Here is a 26,423-nt window from a genome sequence, read left to right as displayed (position 1 = left end):
TACATATGATTTTTCCACCTTCCTTAAATATCAAGTAATTTTTTCATTTTTAAATATTTTATTTATGTAACTAACTGACAAAATTTATTTGAGCACTAAAACTAACAAGTAGGTATAGTATAACTGTCAACTGTCCAATATAAGTCAAATTATTATTGTTAACATTGTTAAATCACAATAACAATTTACTGTTTTTACCATTGTGCAAAATACAGGGTGCTCTATAAATAAACGTTAAAATGTATAGATACTTACGTAATACATAATAGAATATTGTATGGGCGTCAATAAGTTATTTCATCAATGACATACCATGACGTCACTTTTAGGAAGTAAAAGTACTTTCCCTCTCTAGGGAGGAAAAGTACGACTTTGCTCCCTACAATCAGGTCCGGAAAAGTATACTTTCGGTAAAAGTAGGTGGAAATAGCTATTTACTACGTGTTACCTATACATTTTTATATCTGGTGATGGATTAATAATGGTTTTGTTAACTACTATATTCGATAGTATTTATTTTAAGGTCAAATGGACCCTTCCATAAGCTCTTTCTTGAGTAGCCTAATTTAGTAGTTACTGAATAACTTTTAAGTTCTCAGGAATAATCACAATATGAACTGCATATCGTAGGTTGTTAACTGAGTCGTTAATTTTTACACACCAATATATCATCTATGCATACTGATCTAAACAACAAATCGGATAGCGCTTTCGGTCATCTGGGAAATATACTGAATCTAGCAAATTCTATGACATGATATCAAGAAGAAATATTGGAGTGTATTTCTTATGACTTATGACGTTCGTTCCTATTATGGTTCCATTTTTTTTTGTTTTGTGTTTTGGTATTTGTTTCTACATTTAAAATTGTGTCTTTATTTACTTATAATTATTGTTTTTACCCTCTAGTTTATCTGATTTTCTTTTTTGACATTTGATTGCGTTTGTTTTTTAATATCTAGCTGTTATATTATTTATTTGTGCTAGTTTTTCTTTGTTGAGAATATGTACCAATATTTTATCTATCCCAATAAGTAATCAGATCCACACCGTGCTCTCCTTTGGCTTTCTACATCTAGTTTGGTTTGTATCTTGCTATGTTCAGATGTGAAAAAATTGTTGAGCTTATATTATTACATTGTTTCAGCTGCAACATGAATTAGATTTTTCTGTTCTCATTCATATATTGATGAAATGAATTTTCTTCTTTAGTAAGTGTCTTGTCCTCTGTCTTGTCGACCAATCTGGACTTTGTCGGCAGCGGCAGCGAGTCTAAATAACGTCGTGGTGCTGACTCCTTACCACTAACGTAGGTTCTTGATGAGGATGTTGGTTGTTGTCCAGGACCACGTTTCCCTTTTATTTTGCCCTGAGTAACTACATATTTACAGTAATCCAGTGATTCTCAACCTGTGGGGCGCGCCCCCCTAGGGGGGCTGTTGACATAACCCCCTGTTGGTGACATAACCCCCTCCAGGCCGAAACCATTTTTTTTGAGTAGTATGGACGTCTATATTAATAACCTATATGTTTCCTGTATACTCTGGTCTAATTAGCAAAATACAAGGAAAAGTTATTTACCAGCAATTTTATTGCTGGAATCGGATCTTATTATTGTATGTATTAATAATATAGGTATGCAAAATTCGCAGATAGTGTGCTACTTTTTTTATAAACAAAATGGCGCCCGAAAATCGTGTTTTTTTCAATTTTTGCTCTATAACTCCAAAGATTTTAACTTTACACCAAAAACACCCAAACAAAAATTTACCGCAATTAAATTATGCATAGAGACGTGTTTTTTCCGATTCACTTCGACGAAAACTTTCCCCGGAAAAAGCGGGTTTTTCCAACAAAATCTTTAATTTTCAACTAAAATTTTAGATAAGTATTTGTTAATCAATAATTAAATAACTTGGTAATGTAAAAGCCCTTTTCATATAGATTATAATTCCAGAAGCCGATGGAAATTGAATCAATAGTTTAGCAACAATTGAACTGTTAATGAAAAATTTACGGTCGCTATAATAACGACAATAATTACGATGCATAAGAATAACTATGATTTTTTCATAAAAAGATACTATACCTATCTAATGTACTTTACTTAATTAAAATTGGACTATTTAAGCGGCCTCAGGAATATTTTAAAATTATATATAATTTTTTTGCTTATAAACAAATGAAATATCTCGGGAAATGTTAAACTAAATTAAATTGTAAAGACGGTATTCGAAAAATGTCGGCAAGACGCTTCTTATAAAAGACAAACGTTTAATTATGACGAGTGGTTTCTGAGATACAACCGGTCAAAGTTGACCGGAATTTACGGCAAAGGTATAAACAATAGGATCATAATTTTCAAAGCATCACCTTTTTATTTTTGTCCTCTTTCTCCACACCAATTTTCATATCTTTAAAATACTCATAACATATATTATTATAATAAAAACTATCGATAATACGTGTGAAAATTGCCAAAAATAGCAAAATTCCAATCAAAAATTAGGTTGGAGAAAATGTAACCCTCAAAGATCAAAATCGGTATACGTTAAAAAAATACATTTTCTCGGCTTCTCATGAAGCAATTTCCTTCATTCTTTTTTTGTTCCCTAATAACTCGAGCAGAGCCATCGAACTAACTCATTATTAAATGTCAAACTTGCTTTTGTTTTGTTATAATAGATTAATTTATTTAAAAGAACAGAAAACTACATATTTTTTCCAGTTGTAGGCTTTTTTTTAGATAAACTTACAACAAGTATACCTTTTAAAGTTAAAAACATAAATATTATCATCTGAGAGCTGTATAATTATTTAAACAATTTTTATTTAAACAAATTAAAATCTTGTGTTATAATAATTAAATTAATTTATTATAACAAAACAAAAGCAAGTTTGACATTTAATAATACGTTAGTTCGATGGCTCTACTCGAGTTACTTGGAAACAAAAAAAAATGAAGGAAATTGCTCCATGGGAAACCGAGAAAATGCATTTTTTTAACGTATATCGATTTTGAACTTTGAGGGTTACACTTTCTCCAACCTAATTTTTGATTGGAATTTTGCTATTTTTGGCAATTTTCACACGTATTATCGATAGTTTTTATTATAATAATATATGTTATGAGTATTTTAAGGATATGAAAATTGGTGTGGAGAAAGAGAACAAAAATAAAAAGGTGACGGTTTGAAAATTATGATCCTATTGTTTATATCTTTGCCGTAAATTTCGGTCAAATTTGACCGGTAGTATCTCATGAACTGCTCATCACAATTAAACGTTTTTTCTTTTAAAAGAAGCATCCTGCTGATCTTTTTCGAATAACTTTTTACAATTTAATTTAGTTTAATATTTCCCGAGATATTCTATTTGTTTATAAGCCAAAAAATTCTTTATAATTTTAAAATATTCCTGAGGCGGCTTAAATAGTTGGATTTCAATTCTATAAAGTACATTAGATAGGTATAGTGCCTTTTTATAAAACCATCATAGCTATTCTTATGCATCTTAATCATTTTCGTTATTATAGCGACCGTAAATTTTTAATTAACAATACAATTGTTGCTAAAATGTTAATTCAATTTTCATCGGATTCTGGAATTATAATCTATACGAAAAGCGCTTTTACATTACCAAGTTATTTAATTATTGATTAACAATTACTTATCTAAAATTTTAGTTGAAAATTAAAGATTTTGTTGGAAAAACCCGCTTTTTCCGGGAAAAGTTTTCGTCGACGTGAATCGGGAAAAACACTTCTCTATGTAGAATTTAATTGCGGTGAATTTTTGTTTGACTGTTTTTGGTGTAAAGTTAAAATCTTTGGAATTATAGAGCAAAAATTGAAACAAACACGATTTTCGGGCGCCATTTTGTTTATAAAAAAAGTAGCACACTATCTGCGGACTTTGCATACCTATATTATTAATACATACAATAATAAGATTCGATTTCAGCAATAAAATTGCTGGTAAATAACTTTTCCCAAAAATGGCCCATTCTCCGATAATCAGCCCAGACTAGTAGCCGATTTTGATGATATAGTTATAAACAAATGAAGATCAAAAAACGATAAATGTTTGCTTTTTTCGTCTATAACCAAAAAGTTAAGTATTTTAAACAAATTTGAGAGTGAGAAACTTATAAATCGTATAAAAAACTTCAATATGGCGTTCGCTAAATATGTCCTTTCTTATTGGTTGCTTAGAAAATTGCAAAATAAATCATAAATTTTGAGTTTTTATAAATATTCATGACTTATGTAAAAATTAACTTAGAACGTTCTTATTAAGCGGAGGTAAGACCCCATTTCAGCAGTCCCCGTTTCGGCGGTTCTCGATTCCACCGACCCGTTTCAGCGGCGTTTGGTTCTGCAGCATGCCGTTTGAGAGGCATCGTTCAGGAAAATGAGTAAAAACAGGACCCTCTTGGGGACAGTAGTTTTAACAATAAAAAATGAATTTTATAAAATAAACAATAAATTGTCCCTAAATCACCCTATATGGTGAATTGGAACACGGGCCATAGGAAACTCAATGTAAAATTCTAAACTGTTGAATTCCTACTTCCCTAATTATTTTACATCAAAAGACATTAGAAACTATTTGTAGAGGATTGAAATCTGTATTGAAAACGACTGTTAATATTGTTCTACAAACAATAATTATTCAAAATTTTGTAAAAATATAATACAATTTTCAGAGAAATACGCCAAAGTTACGCCACACACACTGCAATAATGTGTATAAGATTGCATTCGGTGACAATGAATTTATTATATTAACAATTTGAACTGTCAATTTCTTTATTTATTTTATCATTTATTCTTTAAAACACAATAAAGTTGATCAGATACCCTCAGTTAAGGAGAAAGTATTAATAATAAAGATATTTTCTTTAGTCAATAGTGTGCTCACTGTCAGTTAAATAGTAACGTGTGGCCTAACATGCCCACACATACCTACTGCGGTAATTACATTATATTTTTCAAAATTTTGGAATGTGTTTAAATCGTACAACAATTGTAACTTCTGTTTTTAATACAGATTTCAATCCTCTACAAATAACTTCTCATGACTTTTGATGTAACATAATTAGGGAAGCAGGAATTCAACAGTTTAAAATTCTACATTGAGTTTCCTATGGCCCGTTTTCCGATTCACCACCCTGTATAGCTTTGCAATTGCATAAAAAGTAGGGTAATATAGTAAATAATTTGCAAACAATTTTTTAGATTAATTCATGCAATAGTTTTTGTAAAAGTTTATCCTAGAGGCTAAATATTTATAACATTATTCTACATAAACCAATTTACTTAGGATGATTCTGCGGGTAGGTACCTATCGAAAGAGGGAGAGCGGGTTTATCAAATCAATTTGTTAGAAGTAAAAAAAAATATTTTTTCTACTAGCATGCGGAAAATCACATTTTCCGCACCAAAAAAACAGTGAGTAAAATCCATTTTTTTTACAACCACTACTCAAAAAGAGCTTTTTCTACGCCCCTTTTTAAAGTTCCTAATATTACACCGGTTTGTTGCACTTATGTTGTACTTATTAGATGCTTACCTAGACAAATATTAATAGATTCATCGAATAAAATTATAATAAAACAAAAATTACTTTATTAAGGCAGTATCAAATTAAAAAAATTATGTATTGCATTAATTTATAATTATTATAGAATTTATCTAACTAATATACTTTATTTAATAAAATTTACAGAATCCTTACAAAATAATAATAATTGTAAAATTCAATAACTTTTATAATAAATGTAATCAATTTACTTTTCAGGGATTTTCCATTATTTTAAAGGGTCCTTACTTTGTATTATTTCACTGCATATACAATCCATAAATTGGATTATAAAATGTAGATTCTTATATAAAATCTATTCAATTTTCACCTATTAATATTTGTAAACAATTGAAATATGATTTATTAAAAAGCAAATGTTAACTTGATTTCTACTGGTCATTTAAAACTATTTTTTTCTTTTTTAATGTGTATTTTTTATTATATATTTATCTTAATAATATACTTTATTTAATAAAATTTACAGAATTCTTACGAAATAATTGTAAAATTCAATAATTAAAAAAAATGTAATCAATTGATTTTTCCATGATTTTGCATCATTTTAAAGGGTCACAACTTTTTATTATTTCACTGCATAGGCAGTTCATAAACGGGATCATAAAATGTAGATTCTCATATACAATCTGTTCAATTTTCAGCTCTTAGTTTGTACGAACAACGGAAATATGATTCATTAAAAAATAAATGCTAACTTGATTTCTGTTTGTCATATAAAATTATTTTTTTCTTTTTTATATGCATTTTTTCATCAGCTTTTCATTGAGCCTACATGCAAGTACGGAACGTAAAAAATATCTAAGTTATTCTAATTGTTTATAAGCTAAAAAGTCAGGTCTTTTTCAAACAGTTTTTTTAATAACAATTTCAATAAAATGTTAAAAATTTTTTAATACGTCTTAAAATTAAAGTCTCAAATAATCGACTGCGATCTGATAAATATCTCACAGAGTCACTGTAAGGCAAGAACAGTTGTATAAACAATTGCTCTCTGGGAAAAACAAATTGAATAACTTATAAACTATTTGGTCGATCTGGTTGAAATTTAGCACACTTAAATAACTCATTAATTGACATAATTTATAGTCATTAAATTTTACGTCATTGTGCAAAAAATAAAGTTATTAATATTTATAATTTACTGCAAAATTGAGGGTTTTTTGCAATTATCTCGGTCAATTGTTTATATATTACAATACGCTTACCACCAAATTAAAGAACTTTTTAAGAACTACATTTATTCGAAACATTTTTCTCTAAAATGTACAAGAAACGTTTTATAGTTAAAAAACTGCTTTTTTCATTATTTACAATTGTTTAAAAAATAAGCAAAATCAGCTGTACGTCTTCACGGAATTATCATCAGTTATCCCTCATCTACCGTTTAAAACTTTGAAAACCCTGTAGAACATTTTTACGTGAAATCGATTATTTTTTTCCCTATTAACTGGGGTATATACCAGATACTTAGATATTACCTGTATATTTTCAAACAAGAATAGGTTAAAATAATATCCTACAATAAAACTAATTACTTATCATTATCATATTATTATTTTCTTATTGAGACCGCTCTATTGGGGACCGCGTTTATGAAGACCGCTGAATCGGGGTACCGCTGAAACGGGGACCGCTATATTGAGACCGCTCAATCGGGGACCGCGCTTATTGGGACCGCTGAATAGGGGTGAAACCTAAGCGAAATGCTGGGACTTCTGGTACTTAAATCATACCTTAAATTTCAAAGCAATTGGTCTAATAGTTTAAAAGGTATTTAATTTGTTTTTCCCAAATTAATTTTTTTTGCAACGCTATAAGTCAGAAAATGATGAAGTTACACTAATACTTTGGATAGTTTATGAAAGAAGAAGATTTATAATATTAATTTAAAAAAAAAATGACAAAAAATAATTCTAAATACAGCAAAATTATTTTGCAAAAACATGTAAATTAAAAAATGGGGGTGGGGGGCTAACTTCGTCCCTAATTGTCCTAGGACAATTGTTTTTCTTTCTAAATGTGTATAATTCAGTCATTCTATATATGAAAAAATAATTTTTCTACGGGTAACGGTTAAAAAGTTATTATAATTGTTTATAAGTAAGCAAAAAATCGACACGTTTTTGCAAAATAATTTTACACTGTTTAAAATTACTTTTTGTCATTTTCTTTTAATTAAGTCAATAGTATAAGTGTTCTTCTTCCATAAACTGTCAGAAGTCTTACTGTAACCTCATAATTTTCTGACTTATAGTGTTGCAAAAAAAATGAATTTGGGATAAACAAATAAAATAACTTTTAAACTATTTGACCAATTGCTTTGAAATTTAAAATTTAATTTAAGCACCAGAAATCTCAGTAATTCGTGTAATAAGAAGGTTCTAAATTAATTTTTATAAGTTATGAATATTTATAAAAACTCGAAATTTATGATTTATTTTGCAATTTTCTAAGCAACCAATAAGGATAGACATATTCAGCGAATGCCATATTGAAATTTTTTAGACGATTTATGAGTTTCTTACTCTCAAATTTGTTTAAAATGCTTAACTTTTTGGCTATAGACGAAAAAAGCGAAAATTTACCGTTTTTTGATCTTCATTTGTTTGTAACTACAGGGTGGGGCATTAGTGTGACAAAGTCCAATTACTCGTTTGTCGTAAGAGATACGAAAAAAAGTTATTTAGGTAAAAGTTGGGGCACACATAGTACCATAATTTAAAAATATTTTCAAATATACAGGGTCGTCCGTATTGAGAGGGTGACACAAACTTATGTTTTTTTTTAACGGAACACCCTGTATATTTTTACATTTTTGGATTCTCCTCAATGTTTCCTTTCTTAAAATATATGGTTTTGTAAGATTATACGAGGTAGTTTAAAAGTTAATTACGTTTTTTTGTTAATTTCGTAGCAAAATCTACACCCTGTAGAATTTTAGTGATTTGACATCAAATTTTTATTTTATGTTCAAACGATTTTTAATATAGTCTACTATTGTTAAACATTAACAGTATAGCGAAATGTTTAATTTTAGTATACAGGGTGGGTCGAAACTCGGAATGAGTATTTTCTGAGTTTTCTTAAATGGAACACCCTGTATTTAAGTATTGTAATGAAATGATATTTTATGGTACTTTTTTATTTCTTAAGCATTCCCTATACCTAAGTGCTTTAATTTGTAATTTATTGGTGATTCTTTAAGCCAAACATTAATTGTAAGAAAAATCACGTGAAATTTTATTAGGTGGCTGTGAAAATATTTAATCAAAAATAATTTTTGGAAAAGAAAATACGTCATAATCTAGTCTGATCCTTAATTTATTACTATTGGATGAAATATCCAAATAAATTCGTAATTAAGCTTGTTGGTGCGCAAAATATTAATAAAAACATACAATATTCTACCTAGTCGGCTATGGCACTAAATTTCCTTAAAAATTTGACATTATACTATTTTTATAGATCCAGTTGCTTTGTTACCATTACTAATATGTATTTTTCTTATGAGAAACTGATTAATAAGATTTTGGTGCTAGTGGAATATAACAAAAATGTGCTACTAGCAATAAGAATTTTTCATCAGAAATTCCCTGATAGACGACAACTAAGAAGAGAAACGTTTAAAAATATACTAGAACGGTTTCAACGGACTGATCACTTAGATTATGATAAATCTGCTCGAATAAAAACTATTGTAAGTGAAGAAAACAGCAATTAATGTAATCCTTAGTGTCACTGAGGATCTGCATATTAGTACAATCGTTCTTACAATCTAAGTATCTAGCCTGTTGAAACCGTTTTAGTATACTTTCAAAAGTTTCTCTTTTTGGTTATCGTCTATCAGAGGATTGCTGATGATAAATTTTTATTGCAAGTAGCTCATTTTTTGTTATACTCTCCAAGCACAAAGCCATTTTAATCCGTTACTCATTAGAAAAATTAATATTAGTAATGGTATCAAATCAACTGGAACTATATAAATAGTATAATGTCAAATTTTTAAGCAAATTTTGTGTCATAGCCAACTAGGCAGAAGTTTGTATGTTTGATTCATATTTTAAGCACCAAAAACCTTAACTACGAATGTATTTGGATATCTCATCCAATATTAATAAATTAAGGATCAGGCTGGATTATTATCCATTTTTTCCGAAAAATTACTTTTGATTGGATATTTTCACGGCTACCTAATGAAATTTTATGTAATTTTTGTTGCAATTAATGTTTGTTTAAAGAATGACGAATAACTTACAAATTAAAGCACTTAGGTATAGGGAATGCTTAAGAAATAAAAAAGTACCATAAAATATAATTTCATTACAATACTAAAATACAGGGTGTTCTATTTAAGAAAACTCAGAAAATACTCATTCCGAGTTTCGACCCACCCTGTATACTAAAATTAAACATTTCGCTATACTATTAATGATTAACAGTAGTAGACTATACTAAAAATCGTTTGAATGTAAATAGAAAATTTGATGTCAAATCACTACAATTCTACAGGGTGTAGATTTTGCTACGAAATTAACAAAAAAACGTAATTAACTTTTAAACTAGCTCGTATAATATTACAAAACTATATATTTTAAGAAAGGACACATCGAGGAAAATCCAAAAACGTAAAAATATACAGGGTGTTCCATTTAAAAAAGCATAAGTTTGTGTCACCCTGTCAATACGGACGCCCCTGTATATTTGAAAATATTTTTAAAATGTGATACTATGTGTGCCCCAACTTTTACCTCAAAAACTTTTTTTCGTATCTCTTAGGACAAACGAGTAATTGGACTTTGTCACACTAATGCCCCACCCTGTATGTATATCATCAAAATCGGCTGAAGGAAACATAAAGGTTATTAATATAGATGTCCATACCACTCAAAAAATTTGGTTTCGGCCTGGAGGGGGATGTGTCACGAGAAAAATCTTATTTCTCTGGACTATTATTATCTATAGTACTTTACCGCTGAATCATCTTTATCTTCTTCCTAAAGTGTCCTCTCTTCAAAGGAGATTGAAAATTACAATTGCAAACTCTTCTCTGTCTTCAGCCGATATTAGCTGTTCACAATTTATTCCTGTTCATTGTCTGTTGCTGTGAATGTTTCTTAGCCACGATAGTATTTTCCTTTGTAGTCCTCTCTTTCCCTCGATCTTTACTTTCACTATAATAATATGAGTATATTAGTAGTTATTATTTCTCAGTATATGGTCTAGATATGATGTTTTTCTAACTTTCACTGTATTGAAAAGTTCTTGTTCACTGCCTATTCAATGCAGCACTTGTTTATTTAAGGCAGTGGTTCTCAACATGGGGGCGCGCCCACCTGGGTGGCGTGAGAGAATTTCAGGGGAGGAGTGAGGGTACAAAGAAAAAAAAAAAGAAAAATTAAAAAATATATATTTTGTTAAAAAACAAAATGTTTTTTATTTCGTATTTTTATTTTGTTTAGAAATATTTCTGTATTTAGGCGTGATTAAAATCGTTTTACTCAAACACACAACCTGAGTTGAACACGACAGTCTTGTGTATGGCAACATCGTAGGAGCGCAAAATTTATTTACCAACACTGTATTGCAAGCACTCCTGGCTCCAGTTCAGTGACTTCGTCTCACGCGTCAGTCTCAGTCGACAGCGTCTGTGTGCTGTTTGTAGCAATCAGTGTAATCGTTATTTAATTATAGAGTGATTGTTTGTGAATTATTTAATAGTGTTGTGTAACAGCTTTGAAAATGGCTAAGTCACTTCCAAAGAAAAGATTGTATTCAGACGATTATATCAAGTATGGTTTTACCTTCATGGAGAAAAACGGCAGTCATTTACCTCAGTGTGTTAACTGCCATGCTGTTCTTAGTACTGATGTAATGCTCCCCGGACGTTTGGAACGGCATCTAATTACAAACCATTCTTCTTTGAAAGATAAAGGTCCAGAATTTTTTATTGCCTAAAACGTATGAAACTTGACTATACTGCAAATTTTCGTGTTGAAAATGAGAAAGCTGTGGAAGCATCATACAAAATAGCACTTTTGATAGTTAAAGACAAGAAACCACATATTATTGGTGAGTCACTAATTAAACCTTGTTTACTTACTGCTTGTAGTACCGTACTTAGTGAACAACAGTTGTAAGAAAGTAGAAAAAAATTTCTCTCTCAAATGACACAGTAAAACGTAGAATTGATGACATGGCTTTGGATTTGAAAAATCAACTATTGCAAAAATTGAAATGTTCACAGTTTTTCCTTTGCAGTGTGATGAAACAACTGATATTTCAAAGCATGCCCAGTTATTGTTTTACTGTCGACTTATTGACAGAAAACGGTTCCTGAAGGAAATATGGTTTTCAACATCCCTTGAAACAACAACTAAAGCCATTGACATATTTTCTGCTCTTGAAGATTTTTTAGTACTCAATGAACCTCCATGGGAGAAAGTAATTGGCATATGTACTGATGGGGCCCAAGCTATGACAGGATGTCGATCTGGATTTATGGAATTGGCAAAAAAGAAGAACCCTAGGATAATTGCTTCTCACTGCAATATTCACAGACATGCTTTACCTAGTCAGACTTTACCTGAACCTTTCAACGTCACATTAAACTGAGCAATAAAAATAGTTAACCACATCAAATCCAGCGCATTAAACGCTAGGCTTTTTCAGGCACTATGTCAATAACTAAATAGTAATCAGGAAACCCTCCTGTTTCACACAGAAGTCCGGTGGTTATCCAAAGGAGATATGCTTGAAAAATTATTCAATTTAAAATCAGAAGTTGAAATTTTGTTAATGCCTCCAAAACAAGAAGATCTTCACAGAAGATTTATAGATGATAAAAATATCTTTTACTTGGCTTATTTGTCTGACTTTTTTGAGACACTTAATGTCCTGAATCTGAAGCTTCAAGGCCGTAAAAACCTCTTAAACACTTATGATGCAATTAAGGGGTTTATAGAGAAAATATCGCTTTGGCAACGCCGCCTTTACAGTTCCAAGCCAAACTTTTCCTCTTTTCCTAAACTGAACGACCTCCTCGATGATATTCATACCCTTCCACTACATCTAGTTTCGGATTTGAAAGACGTCATATCACGGCATTTGGAAGAACTGAAAAATCAAATTCGAAAGTACTTTCCTGATGTTAGCTTGGAAAACTGGAAATTTAGGCTACGGCTCCACGGGCTGGAAATTGACGCTAGCAGTAGCCGCAAAACGAACTAAAGGTTCCTCAGAACGGAATAGGAATAGCCGAACTGTACCGACTACGCACAAGTCCTGTAGTCGGTATAGTTCGGCTATTCCTATTCCGTTCTGAGGAACCTTTAATTCGTTTTGCGGCTACTGCTAGCGTCAATTTCCAGCCCGTGGAGCCGTAGCCTTAAGTTGACAAGAGATCCTTTTCATATCGAAGTTACCATTCTTCCAGTTAACCTTCAAGAGCAGGCAATTGATCTAAAATGTGATTCACAAGCAAAAGCAGATTTTGCAAATATGGACGTGGAAGAATTTTGGTTAACCTACTTTCCTGTTTACCCAGAAGTGGCTTTAGTATCTGCGAAGTTATTAGACCAGTTTTCATGCACATATCTTTGCGAATCTGGTTTTTCTGCATTGGCGTATATAAAATCAAAATACTGTTCAAGGCTGGACGTTGAAAGTGACTTGAGGTGTGCTCTGACACAGTTTCAACCGAATATCGAAAAACTTGTTAAGAACAGACAATGTCAACCCTCTCATTGAAAGTTCAAAATCATTCATTTAAGACTTTCAACTTTATATGCGTATTTGATTTTTTGATTATTCTTTTTCTCAAATAAATAAACAATGTTAAGTTTAATGAGACATCCAATAAACTTTCTATTTTCTATTTTGCATCCCAGCTTTTGCTAACGTACAGTTAGCATCGTCAGTTTCACAATTTCACTGTTCTAACTTGAACCAACCAATTATTGACTAGAGGGGAGGCGTGAGCGACAGTGTTCAAAGGGGGCGCCAATGCTAAAAGGTTGAAAACCGCTGATTTAAGGAATGCGTTGTCCATGAAATCTTAAGGATTTTACGGTAGATCCACATTTCAAAGGCCTTCAGTTTATTTACGGTTGATGTGTTAAGGGTTCACGATTCAAATGTATAGAAAAAAGTCGACCAGACGCAGACGTAGCAATTTGATAAAAGTACCTAGTCGAATTTTGAGTTTTATTCGAGGGTTACATAGCAGTCTTTTTATATTCTCGAAAGATTTTCTGGCCTGTTTTATTCCCGATCTTATTTCTAGATCAGTATTTATATTAGGCTGCTCTCGAGCCAACATTTCAGGTACTTAAACTTGTTGGCTGTTTTAAAATGTGCCCGTTATTTGTGTAAGGTTGAGATACATTTTGTTTTTTTTTTTTTCAATTGGCATCACTTTGGTTTTCTGAATGTTTATTTGGTTACCAGATTACCCACAGAGCAAGTTGATTCTGTCGATGAATCGCTGTTTGCCGGAGTCGGAATCCACAATCAACACTACATCATCAAAAAACCGTGTCAACATATATTTGAATTTAAATTAAAATAAATATCATTCAAAATAGCAATTAATAGTAAATCTTCAATATTCTCTGCCATTAACAGGGTGTCATCTGCACACGTTAGGTTGTTAATGGAGATTCTGTTAACTATAACGTCAGTGTTTTGTTGAACAGTACCTCTTGCATAATAACTTCCGAGTAAAAGTTAAATAGCCTACTTACTCATTATGAATCTCAAACACTCAGTGAGTTTAATATAGTGGAGAGATATAGTTCGTAAAGTCAATCTCGCTTAAGAATGAAGACAAAAAAATGGTGATATTATTTATTTACTTGCTTAACTGTAGTTCTATCAGACCTATCAGAAATATCGAAAAAATACTTAAACTTTACTTAATTCAATTCATTCCCATATTTGTAATGTATTTGTATCATCATCACTCTCTTTGCCTTATCCCTATGCGGGGTCGGCTTCCCTAATTGCATTTCTCCACACAATTCTATCTTGAGTCATATCAATGTCAATCTCCTTTACCAACATGTCCTGCCTTATCGTCTCCCCAGGTCTTCTTTGGTCTTCCTCTCCTACTCCTTCCAGGAATCTGCACTTCAGCTATTCTTCGTATTGGGTGACTAACGTTTCGACGTTGAACATGACCAAACCATCTTAACTTATGCTCTCTCATTTTGGCATCAATTGGTGCCACACCTAGACTTCCCCTAATATACTCATTTCCAATTTTATCCTTCTTTGTCACTCCACTCATCCATCTAAGCATTCTTATTTCCGCCACATGAATTCGTTGTTCCTCTTTCTTCTTTACTGCCCAGCATCCAGTTCCGTACATTATAGCCGGTCTTATGTCTGTTTTATAGAATTTTCCCTTCAGCTTCATTGGAATTTTTCTGTCACACAACACACCACTCGCTTCTTTCCACTTCATCCATCCAGCCCTAATTCTACTGCATGCATCTCCATCTATTTTTTCATTACTCTGTAATATCGATCCCAGGTACTTAAAACTATTGCTTTTTACAATCAGCTCACCATCCAAAGATACCATTTTATTTGTAGTAACTCCATCTTTAAATGAAAATTCCAAATACTCTGTTTTTGTCCTACTAAGTTTTAAACCTTTTTCCTCCAGAGCTTGCCTCCACTGTTCCAGTTTTTGTTCTAAGTCTCTTTCACTATTTCCTACTAACACGACATCATCAGCATGCATTAAGCATCATGGAATGTTACCCTGTACTTTCGCTGTTATCTGGTCCAAAATTAATGAGAATAAATACGGACTAAGCACAGAGCCTTGGTGCAATCCTACTTTCACATGAAATTTATCAGTCTCTCCCACACCTGTCCTAACACTAGTCGTTACTCCCTCATACATATCCCTCACAATCTTTACATATTCACCAGGGACTAGTTTCTTATTGAGTGCCCACCACAGAATATCTCGAGGAACTCTATCATAAGCTTTCTCAAGATCAATGAATACCATATGAGCGTTTGTTTCTTTACTGCTGTATTTTTCCATCAACTGCCTTAAAATGAAAATTGCATCTGTTGTTGATCTGCCCTGCATAAAGCCAAATTGATTCTCGGATATTTCGGTCTCTTCACGTATCCGTCTATCAATTACTCTTTCCCATATTTTCATGGTGTGGCTAAGCAGTTTTATAGCCCTGTAGTTTGTACATTGTTGTATATCTCCCTTGTTTTTGTAAACAGGTACCAGTATACTGCTTCTCCATTCGTCTGGCATTTGTCCAACTTCCATAATTCTATTAAAGAGACCTGCTAGCCACCTTGTTCCTGTCTCTCCCAATGCTCTCCATACTTCCCCAGGAATATCATCTGGTCCTACCGCTTTTCCGTTTTTTATTTTTTGAAGCGCTTGAGCCACTTCCTCGTTTGTTATTTTGGTGACCATTGCTGCTACTGTCTCCGTTGACTCTACAGGCTGTCTGTCAAATTCTTCATTTAATACGCTGTCAAAGTACTTTCTCCATCTCTTTTTGACATCCCTTTCGTGAACTAGTATTTTATTATTTCATCTCGGATACATCTAATCTGATTAAAATCTTTTGCTTTTTCTGCTCTCTGTTTGGGTATTTTATATATCTTCGTTTCGCCTTCCCTGGTATCAAATTGATCGTATAGGTTTGAATACGCTTCTGCTTTGGCTTTTGCTACTGCTACTTTCGCTTCCATTTTCGCCACCATTATAATGTATTTGTATATCACTACCTATTTTCTAGCCCGTCCATGAATAAATATAATAATCATTAAATATAAAAATAAAACATTATTTGGATATTATATCAAGGTCTTTATGCTATTTATCTAACAACGGTGTTGTTTTTATAATTTATGCCCAAATTATCAAATCATAATTTTCCTATATAACCAATCTTGCAATTTAATTCCCAGAAATAACCACAATGTATATTTATAAATTACTATCATTATTATATTTGAAAATTGTTAAGAATACCAACAATACTAATTATGCTTTCATGTATGACTCATTTAATTGTCATGTTTAACAATGGAAATGTTCCAGCCGGACAGTTTTCAAAAGTATCGAAGTTGCAAATACTTCCAAGGTAAAAGTGTTATTGCCATTGCCGCAGACTACAAAATGGTATGGAAGTGTTGCTAATTATGCCGAAACAGAGGATAATGATGACCACAAATCGGTGTTTTTTCGTAGCAGGTAAAGTATTTTTAAAATAAGAGTAATTTAAAAAAAATATTACATTTATTATTATGTGGTTGTATATTAAATTTTGGTAATCAATCAGACCGCTTGTATTAAGTTGGATCAAGAAATTCCAGCTAAAGTTTCTATTAATGGTGGTGTCAGACAGGGATGTGTTTGTGTTAAGCCACCAACAGTGTTCAATGCCTACACAAAACCAATTTATGAGAAAGCGTTAAATAATCATCCTCGCGGAGGTGTTAAAATCGGTGGCGAAATTATTAGTAACATCAGATACGCAGATGACACCCCTATAATGGCAGAGAGTCCAAAAGACCTTCAAACCCCGTTGAACGCTGTAAATAACGAATATACTGCAAATGGCTTAACAATCACCCGTGTTGAGCTGCCCCCCCCCCCCACTTAGAAAAATCAAAAAACAAATAGCCCTGATTTATGAGCTATTTATGAGCTCTCATATTCCGCAAACTAAAAATTTTGAGCTCGTTCCACTGAGCAGGAATTTGATACTTTAGTGGGGGGGGGCTGACTCAGCCCCCCCACTACTTAAAAATAGGAATATTGAATCGGTTTTTGCGGCAGAATTACGAGCTATTTATGAGCTCTTGAAATTATATAGTTTCGATTTTTGAGCTCATCCCCTTCACCCCCAAACAACCCTTTAATTGATTTAACTTAAGAGAAAAATGCTGAGAAAACTTAAAATATATCGTATTGCGGATATAATTCCTATAGCGTATATACTCTAAGAATAAACTATTAAATCACGTGTATTTCGATTATTGAGCTACAACCCCTTCGCAAGAAAACCATCCTATCTTCCCGGCTTAAGAGAAAGTTGTACTTCAAATGCATTAAATTAATTATTTGGCGACTACATATCATTTAATAATTTATTAGGTTCCAAATTACGCGCATTTAAATCAGCAAATTGCCATTTATTTTGTATAGTGCAGTCACTTTAGTTTGCGGAATATGAGAGCTCATAAATAGCTCATAAATCAGGGCTATTTGTTTTTTGATTTTTGCAAGTGGGGGGGGGCAGCTCAACACGGGTTTAACAATCAACGCAAAGAAAACAAAATAGATGGTGGTCGGAAAAATTAAAATGAAATACTCAGTACTAAAATTAGATAATAAAATCCTGGAAAGGGTGGAACACTTTAGATATCTGGGTAGCTGGATAGAAAGTGATAAGGAAATGTCGACCAGAATATAACTTCCACGAAAAAGCTACATTAGCTGCCATTCTGTATTGTGCAGTAGAAGTGTGTCATTGACCGCACGTCTAAGAGTATTGAAGTGTTACGTCTGGTCCATTTTGTTCTATGGATGTGAAACATGGACAACAAAAATGATTAACAAATTAGAAGCGTTCGAGTTGTGGTGTTACCGTCGCATGCTCATAATCCCGTGGACAGCACATATATCTAACAAACGTGTACTAAAGAGACCATACAAAGAGAGGGAGAATTTATCAACATCATAAAAATGAGAAAGGTTCAATATTTCGGTCACATAATAAGAGGATCTAATATCGCTTACTCCGGTTGATGATTCAGGGCAAAATCGAAGAAAGAGCAAATGAGAGCAAATAGCTAGGTGGTTGGAAGAAAACTGTCCAGGCTGCGTAACATTAGACAGTGGACAGGTCGAACGGTCGAGGAATAATTGTTTCATATAGCTGCCGACTGAAAAACATTTAATAAGCTTGTTAATACGACTATAGCCAACGTTGAAAACAAACACGACAAACAATGAAGAAGATAATTTTGAAAATCTCAAGTTTTGACATATGAATGTATGTATAGCGTTAACAGACTGTTTAGGCCCATCTGTCGATGGATAATTTCCATCATTTTCTGTTCTAAGCTGTCAGCTTCCTATCTCTGATTCCCATCTTTCTAACATCTTCCATCACTACATCTCTACATTTCTTCCTTGGCCTTACTCTCTTTTTTTTGCCCTTTGGTAACCATTCAATATTCTTATGTACCCTAATAACATCAAACATTCCAGGAATGTTCCTAGAAGGTACACACAGAACATTGAAAACATTACTGGAATATCCCCAAAAGCACAAGAACATTCCCTGAACGTCCCAGGAAAGTCCTGTGTCAGCATTTTAAATATTCCTTAAATGTCTTGTCATTCCATGAATGTCTACGAATGTTCTTTGGACATTCACAGTATATTTATTAGACATTCCCTGGATATAGTCGCATATGTGACATAATACCTCCGATCTGTTTTTTCATGAGTTTTGTAAGAGAGACTAAAAACTTGTCAAAATTTACATGTGAAACGAGGAGATGACCCTAAAAATGGTTTTTCGTCTCCTACAAAATTCATGAAAAAGCAGATAGGAGGTATACCAGACGGTAAACCAGAAGTGTATTATGTGGCCATACCAAATAATACATCCTTGATAAATATAAACATTTTTATTGCACAAAATCTTGTCATATATTTTTTTCCATAATCATCACTACGATGATGATTATTAAAATTACAATCTGATCATAACTGACCAATGAGCAATTTTAATTTAACTTAAATTACTACTGTTCCATAAAATGAAGAGCTTACCCGATAGCGTCTCTTATCTAATCTAACAAGATAGTGCACTATAACATACACAGGCACACAAGCACTATGCTCTGCTTTTCAGTATCACATATCACTCAAACTAGTTCAAAAGGCTTTGTCCTCTTCAATCTTCTAGTTTGCCCAGTAGTATCTAGGAGCTGGATGACCTCAATATTCTCGTACTTATGAAGTCGTTGCTCGTGACTTCCTGCCAACTTCTTGATGATTATATCCAGTTTCCATTCCTAGGTCCTTATGGAGATCACTGTTTGTCACATACCAAGGAGCATCTATATTATTTCTCAGTATTTTGTTCTGAAATCTTTGTATAATTTTTATAATACTTGGTCTAGTACACCCCCCTAGTGGGCATCCATAAGTCCATACAGATCTTAATATTTGTTTATAAAGTAATAACTTATTATGCATCGACAATGTGAAGTTTCTTCCAACTAGCCAATACACTTTTTATATCTTTCTTTTGCCTTTCATTACCATTTGCCTTTTTTTACGTTTCTTTCCTGGTTTATTTGTAGACCACTTTCAGCTGATTCTCAAAAAAATTAAAATGAATGGTAATTTTTCTATCCTTTACAATTAAAAATCGAAAGAAATAGGTACTATTTACAGGTAATAATATGCATAAATAATTCGTTTCATACTTTGTGACTATGATACATTTTATTGTTATTCATTCACCAATATTATTTCTCGTTATCTCAACGTTTACCTAGCACAGGTAGGTACAAAAAACAAAGAATAATGAAAATTGAAAACGGATTTTATAATACTTACATAATTGTTTAAACAAAAGAGATCCAGTCAGAGCAAAACTAACACAACAGCAAAAAAAAACTAATTTCCATTTTTAAATCAGAAATTTTTAGGTTATCATGAATCATGAAATGTGATAACCAATGACCACGCGACCTGTACTGTGGCCCTACACGCCCTACATAGATACACGCTAGGGTGGTTCGAAAAACACTTTTTTTCTTATTTCAGATCGCTATAGTGCGCAAAAGTTGCCATTGGTATAGACTTGAAAAAAGCACTAATTATTATTTTTTTTATTAATTTGTCTTCCCGTCGCGCAATGCCATCAAAGTTAGCAAAAATTGTGAAAAACCTTAATTTTTCATATATTTTTTTAACAGGCCAAATGGTTTTAAATGCGTTCCTACACGACGAATTAACTACTAAAAGTATAAAAAATCAATATAAATGCACTTATTATACATTTGTTTCATATCTTCCGGTCGCGCAACATAATACAAAATGAGTAAAATTAGTTATTTTTGCAAAATTTCGAAGTTTGACTGTTTGGTACAATTTAATCATACGACTTTTAGAGATGGTATAGTTTAATTCAATTACAATAATATATTTAAAATCAAAGCATATAAGATAAATTTTGATATTCAATTGTTATTCGGTCGCGCAGCTTCGTCAAAAACAGCAGACTACCGAGAGGCGAGGCGAAAGTGACGAATGCCAGCGAAGCGCGCGCAGCCACAAGTAAAGATACATTTGGGAATACCTCTACAATGGAGTATTTGTCTTCTCCATTACAACGAACTGCCATTCCACCACCTTTTCCAACACTTAGATGAAAATACAACAGACCCAATAGGATATTCCGGACCAATTGGAAAGGTCCTACCTGATTGTGAAAGACTACCACTTACTGATTTTAATCCTATTGATTGTGAAATTCCAAAGGTTGACAAGCGTATTCTTAGCAAGCACCAATAATTGTACTTGCTTGAGATATCAGAAGTCATCAAGTCAGGACATTGTTCAGAAGACTTTGTAGTGGGTACGTGATCCTAGTTCAACGTCACATTCAAGATGGCTTACTACTGCAAACCGAGTTTTGCGTTTCTACATCAGTGTGTCCAACCCTTCTGAAAATCTGAGAGAGATTGTCACATTCATTCATAAATGTTATAATATGCCTCTGTGGGTTGCCACAAAAATAAACCACAAATTCACAGATGGGCCTAGACATGATTACAAAATCATTGAATCTTCAAGGTACTTACCAGAAGAGCTGCTTCAAGTTGTTGATCCCGTTTTACAACGGAATGCTTACTTTGCCCATTCCGAAAATTTACTTTTGGCTATGGCAACTAATCACAGAAACCATGTCCGAGAGCTGGGCTTTAGGCGTATCATGAAGGAAAATCAAGCAATATCTGAAAGTGACTCTATCAGAATCTTTAAACCACCAAACTTAAACTTTGAATCTAAATAGTATTACGAAATTATCAAATGGAACACCAGTACACTGACTCCACTCTACTGCTAAGAACATTGACTAATGAAGAGATAAAACAGTATGTGAGCAATGACTTCAAGTTTGTTATGAGTATAGATATATATTTACTTTGCCATGTCATACACAGGCAGTTGAAAGATGCGTTAAGCTAGTGACCGAAGCTTCAAGTAAAGTGTGTGGACACAGTTCCAGAGACGGCTATATTGGAACCACATTATTGCATCGCTCAGCGATGCCAACGATTAAAATGGCGGCAGCTGGTAATCTTTCACAATCAGGTAGGGCCTTTCCAATCGGTCCGGATATCCTATAGTGCCTGTTGAATTTCCATCTAAGTGTTGGAAAAGGTGGCAGAATGGCAGTTCGTTGTAATGGAGAAGACAAATACTCCATTGTAGAGGTCTTCGCACATGTATCTCTATTTGTGGCTGCGCGAACTTCGATGGCATTCAACACTTTCGCCCCGCCTCTCAGTAGTCTGCTGTTTTTGACGAAGCTGCGCGACCAAATTCCACTTGAATATCAAAATGTATCTTATATGCTTGGATTTTAAATATATTATTGTAATTGAATTAAACTATAGCATCTCTAAAAGTCGTATTATTAAATTGTACTAAACAGTCAAACTTTGAAATTTTGCAAAAACAACTAATTTTACTCATTTTGTCTTATGTTGCGCGACCGGAAGATATGAAACAAATGTATAATAAGTGCATTTATATTGATTTTACATACTTTTACTAGTTAATTCATGGTATAGGAACGCAATTAAAACCATCTGGCCTGTTTAAAAAAAATATGAAAAATTAAGGTTTTTCACAATTTTTGCTAACTCCGATGGCATTGCGCGACCGGAAGACAAATTAATAAAAAAATAATAATTAGTGGTTTTTTCAAGTCTATACCAATGGCAACTTTTGCGCACTATAGCGATCTGAAATAAGAAAAAAGTTTTTTTCGAACCACCCTAATACACGCGCGGCAAATTTGAAAATGAACGCAAATTGAATAGTAAATGGTCTCTTTTCGTTTTTGCATAAGTTTCTGTTTGCTTTTTAATTTTTAAATCCACGAGGAAAAATTTCCTGTAGTTGGCTGTATACCATTACAAAAACATAAAATCCTTTATAAAAGGTATATTTGTTAAAATCCCTATACAGGGCTACATCAAAGACAGAACTAGTTTTCGATCGGTTGACCGATCATCCTTAGTGCAATCCTAAAATGTGTATAACCAGATAAAATGATGCAAAGTATTTAAAATGTTGACTAAGGTTATAAAAAGTTATAGGTTATACTCACTTAGAATCTACATGCAAGCCACCAAAGTAAAAATAACAGGGTAAAAACCCTTTACAATTGATCCGTCATCGGAACATATGACAAAGATGTGAATTATAACATGGATGATTAAGATATCCAATGTTTTTCGCCCGAGGTACCAATGAGCTCTATCTGACAAGTTCACATCATGACTGTACGGAAGCAAGTGATTTTGATAACGGAAATTCTGAATGGTGACGTGACATGAATGACAGTTCCACAGGAAGTTATAATTTCCCTGTTGTTTTGTGGTATTTGTTGTAAAATTTGTTAAATTAATAACAATAAAACAGTCGTTCCCATTGTGGTAGATAGTCTGTAAAAATGGAAATAGACTTGATGTAAATGTTAAAATATTGTAATGGAGGAAGTAGGCAAACCACATTACACATAATACAGAAAACTTAATAAACATTATCAAACCCTTTATATATGATATCTAGGGCTTAGAAAAGCAGTTGTGTGTTTATTTAAAAGTTATCAATTATATTAGAATAATTGGAAGTTGTTATAGTATGTGGAAGTACCATAAAAACCACTGTGTGGGTGACAAAGGTGTAGAACTGTTTTCTGATCTGGGAGGGATATATAATACAAGCTAAGATACATGCCACCATTTCTCAAGATCCCTGCACATCGCCTGGAACTCTAAGGGTTCGACAAAACAGACCAATATATGAGATAGCTAACAAAGGGGAGAGGGGTGGTGTTATAAATTTATGAGAATGTAATTAAAATGTAACATGAAAGGGACCCAGAAAGAGTAGTGAGACTATTAAATTTAGTTGCAGTATGAATATATGGGGCGGATATAATTAAATTATTGATGAAAATTTAGAGATGAAACGGTATGTATGTGGGTGATGATAGCAGCTATTGGTTTGTGTGTGTATAATTGGATAGTGATAGTGGTTGATGGATAGAGATGAATAAGGAAAGAAAATCATTATGAATTGTGTCAAATCAACTGTAAATGTGGCTATGTGAAAGAGATAGAGTAATAAAGAGGTGAAAAGTACTATTGTAATTAAAAAGAAGTTAAGAAAAAAGTTGTCGATGAAGTGGATGGAAGTCCCGGTTAAACGAAACATGGCGGTTGACACAATTTGGGCTTTTTTGTTTTTCTCTGACTATTTCCAGGTCCTCGTACAAGTCCAACTTCAGAAAGTCTCTTTGGGGGATATTGTGTAGAAGAGAAACATCATCTGGGATGTTCAGAGTATGATTTTTCTCTTTGAGATGTTGTGAGAAGGTAGAGGTATTCTCTCTTCTGATGTGTTCAAGAGAGCGAGAAGCAAGTGATCTACAAGTGATCTACAATTGCTTTCTATGTAGGTGGCATCACAGTCAGAACATTGTAGTTTGTAAACACCACTACATTGTGGTTCATATAGTTGATAATATCTTTGGTGTTAGATAGAGACTGTCCTATGTTGTTGGATACCTTAAAAGAAATTTGGACGTTATCTACTGATCTTTTTATAATATTTGAAATATCCCCAGATAGTCGATCTTCGTGAAAAGGTATGGAAGCATAAGTAGGTTTGGTTTTAGGATTGCACTGATGATGATCGGTCAACCGATCGAAAACTAGTTCTGTCTTTGATGTAGCCCTGTATAGGGATTTTAACAAATATACCTTTTATAAAGGATTTTATGTTTTAATTTTTAGGTTTAATAAGGTTGCAATAATACTTATTTTTATTTTTATTTATAAAACGAAACAGGAAAATATCGCAGAGGTCTTTAAATTATCAACAAATAAAATAACACAAACATACCTAGTAAATTTTAAAAATACTATTTTTTAATAGGTCAAGGTCTATAATATGGGAGAGCATCCACAATATTTATTATTTGGCAGCTTAAAATATAGGACAGTGATAGACATAGAATGTCTTGTGGTAACGTTTAATCAGATGTTCACCGAATGTTGCTTGAATGTCCAGGACATTCAAACATTAATAGAACTTTGATAGTACATTCCTAGAGTGTTTTGTGTTGTTAGGGTATGTATAGTGTTAACAGGCTGTTTAGGCCCATCTGCGGATGGATAATTTCCATCGTTTTCTATACTTAGCTGTCAGCTTCCTATCTCTTATTCCTATCCCTCTGACATCTTCCATCACTACATCTCTCCATTTCTTTGTTGGCCTTCCTCTCCTTTTTTGTCATTAGGTAATCAGTCAATACTCTTAACTTGTCAATTACCTGCATTATTTCTAGATTTTTTTCTAGTCTACGTGTTTCACTACTTTTGTCACTGGATAGTGAGCATTTAATTTGGTACACGTCTACATTGGTTCCTCTTCTCCATTCTCCCATCATTCTTTCCCATACTTCTAATCTGTTCTGTAGGTTTTTGTCCATAGTTCATGTCTCGACAGCGTATAGTATTTAAGGTCTAACTATATTTTTATACTCCTATTTTTTATAACGAGATATACCTCTGGCCTTAAGTATTTTGTTCATTGGCTCAGCTCATTTGTTATACCAATTTCTAAACGGATTCGCAGGATCTTGTGTAAGACTGTACACAAGATCCTGCAAAATCAAGCAAGACACTTAAGACGTGAAGACTTTTACACTTTTTCCCACTTTTACATTGTTAAGTTATGGAACAAAGAGTATATTCTTATAAAAACAAGCTTTTTTTAAAAATAGATTTAACAAATGGTCAAGCTTTGCTCTTCAACTTTAACTGATTAATCCAGGTAGCCTTTCCAAATTTTATGTTTTAGTGAACTTCTGTCTACAGTTAAAACAGACATTCGAACTTATTTAAATGTCCTCAAGATATGTATCCTTGTGGTTGCATGGATCTTATGCAGTTACGCGCTAACTTCAAGTCCGGAAAAAGACAAAGAGTCGTTTAGACTAAATATACCGGAACATGAGGCATACAGTAAGTTTCTATTTTTATACTGAGTATTATTTAGTTTCCTTATCTATAATATCAATTAAAAAGCAAGGTTATGAAACTGTTTAATTGTGGCATGTTTAGTATGGTGTTTATGGAATTAAGCCACAATTGTTGGTGTAATGAAAATTACTTTTTTAAGTAAAACTATTGTTTGACATTTCGATTCCTTCTCCGAAAAAAATCGTTCTCAGAAAATTAAAAAGAAAATTAGGTCTGAAAATTCGGGAAAATCCTCACAGCCTGATCTTTGTAGATTATATCATTATACGTAACTTCCTTGCAAATGAAATTTTGGTCTCGATAAGGCACCTAAACTCCGTTTCAAACGTTAGAATCAGTATAGTTGTAAGCTAGTTTGGAATATGTATACTGTAGGATTCCACAGCAGTTAACAGCGATAATCTTCTGCAAGTACCCGCCTATTACTACTTTTCACGGCAACTGCCGTAAAGAAGCGCA

At 32.8% G+C, this 26,423-nt stretch overlaps 1 protein-coding gene across 4 annotated transcripts in view; it reads left to right on the top strand.

Moving 5' to 3' along the window:
• Positions 1 to 26,423, top strand: part of LOC114330328 (P protein-like) — a 214,929-nt gene that overhangs the window by 3,582 nt on the left and 184,924 nt on the right. For 2 of the 4 annotated variants that reach the window (XM_050645783.1, XM_050645780.1), the window contains exons 2-3: positions 16,690 to 16,842; positions 25,783 to 25,946. In XM_050645783.1, coding sequence (XP_050501740.1) covers positions 16,690 to 16,842; positions 25,783 to 25,946 — 317 coding nt within the window. Of the gene's footprint in view, positions 1 to 16,689; positions 16,843 to 25,782; positions 25,947 to 26,423 lie in introns of those variants that run through there. The other 2 variants (XM_050645781.1, XM_050645782.1) reach the window with 2 other exon arrangements.

Source organism: Diabrotica virgifera, chromosome 3, assembly GCF_917563875.1.
Source record: "Diabrotica virgifera virgifera chromosome 3, PGI_DIABVI_V3a".
NCBI lineage: Eukaryota > Metazoa > Arthropoda > Insecta > Coleoptera > Chrysomelidae > Diabrotica > Diabrotica virgifera.
The sequence above is the reverse complement of the archived record's forward strand: the minus strand, read 5'-3'. Positions and strand labels throughout refer to the sequence as shown.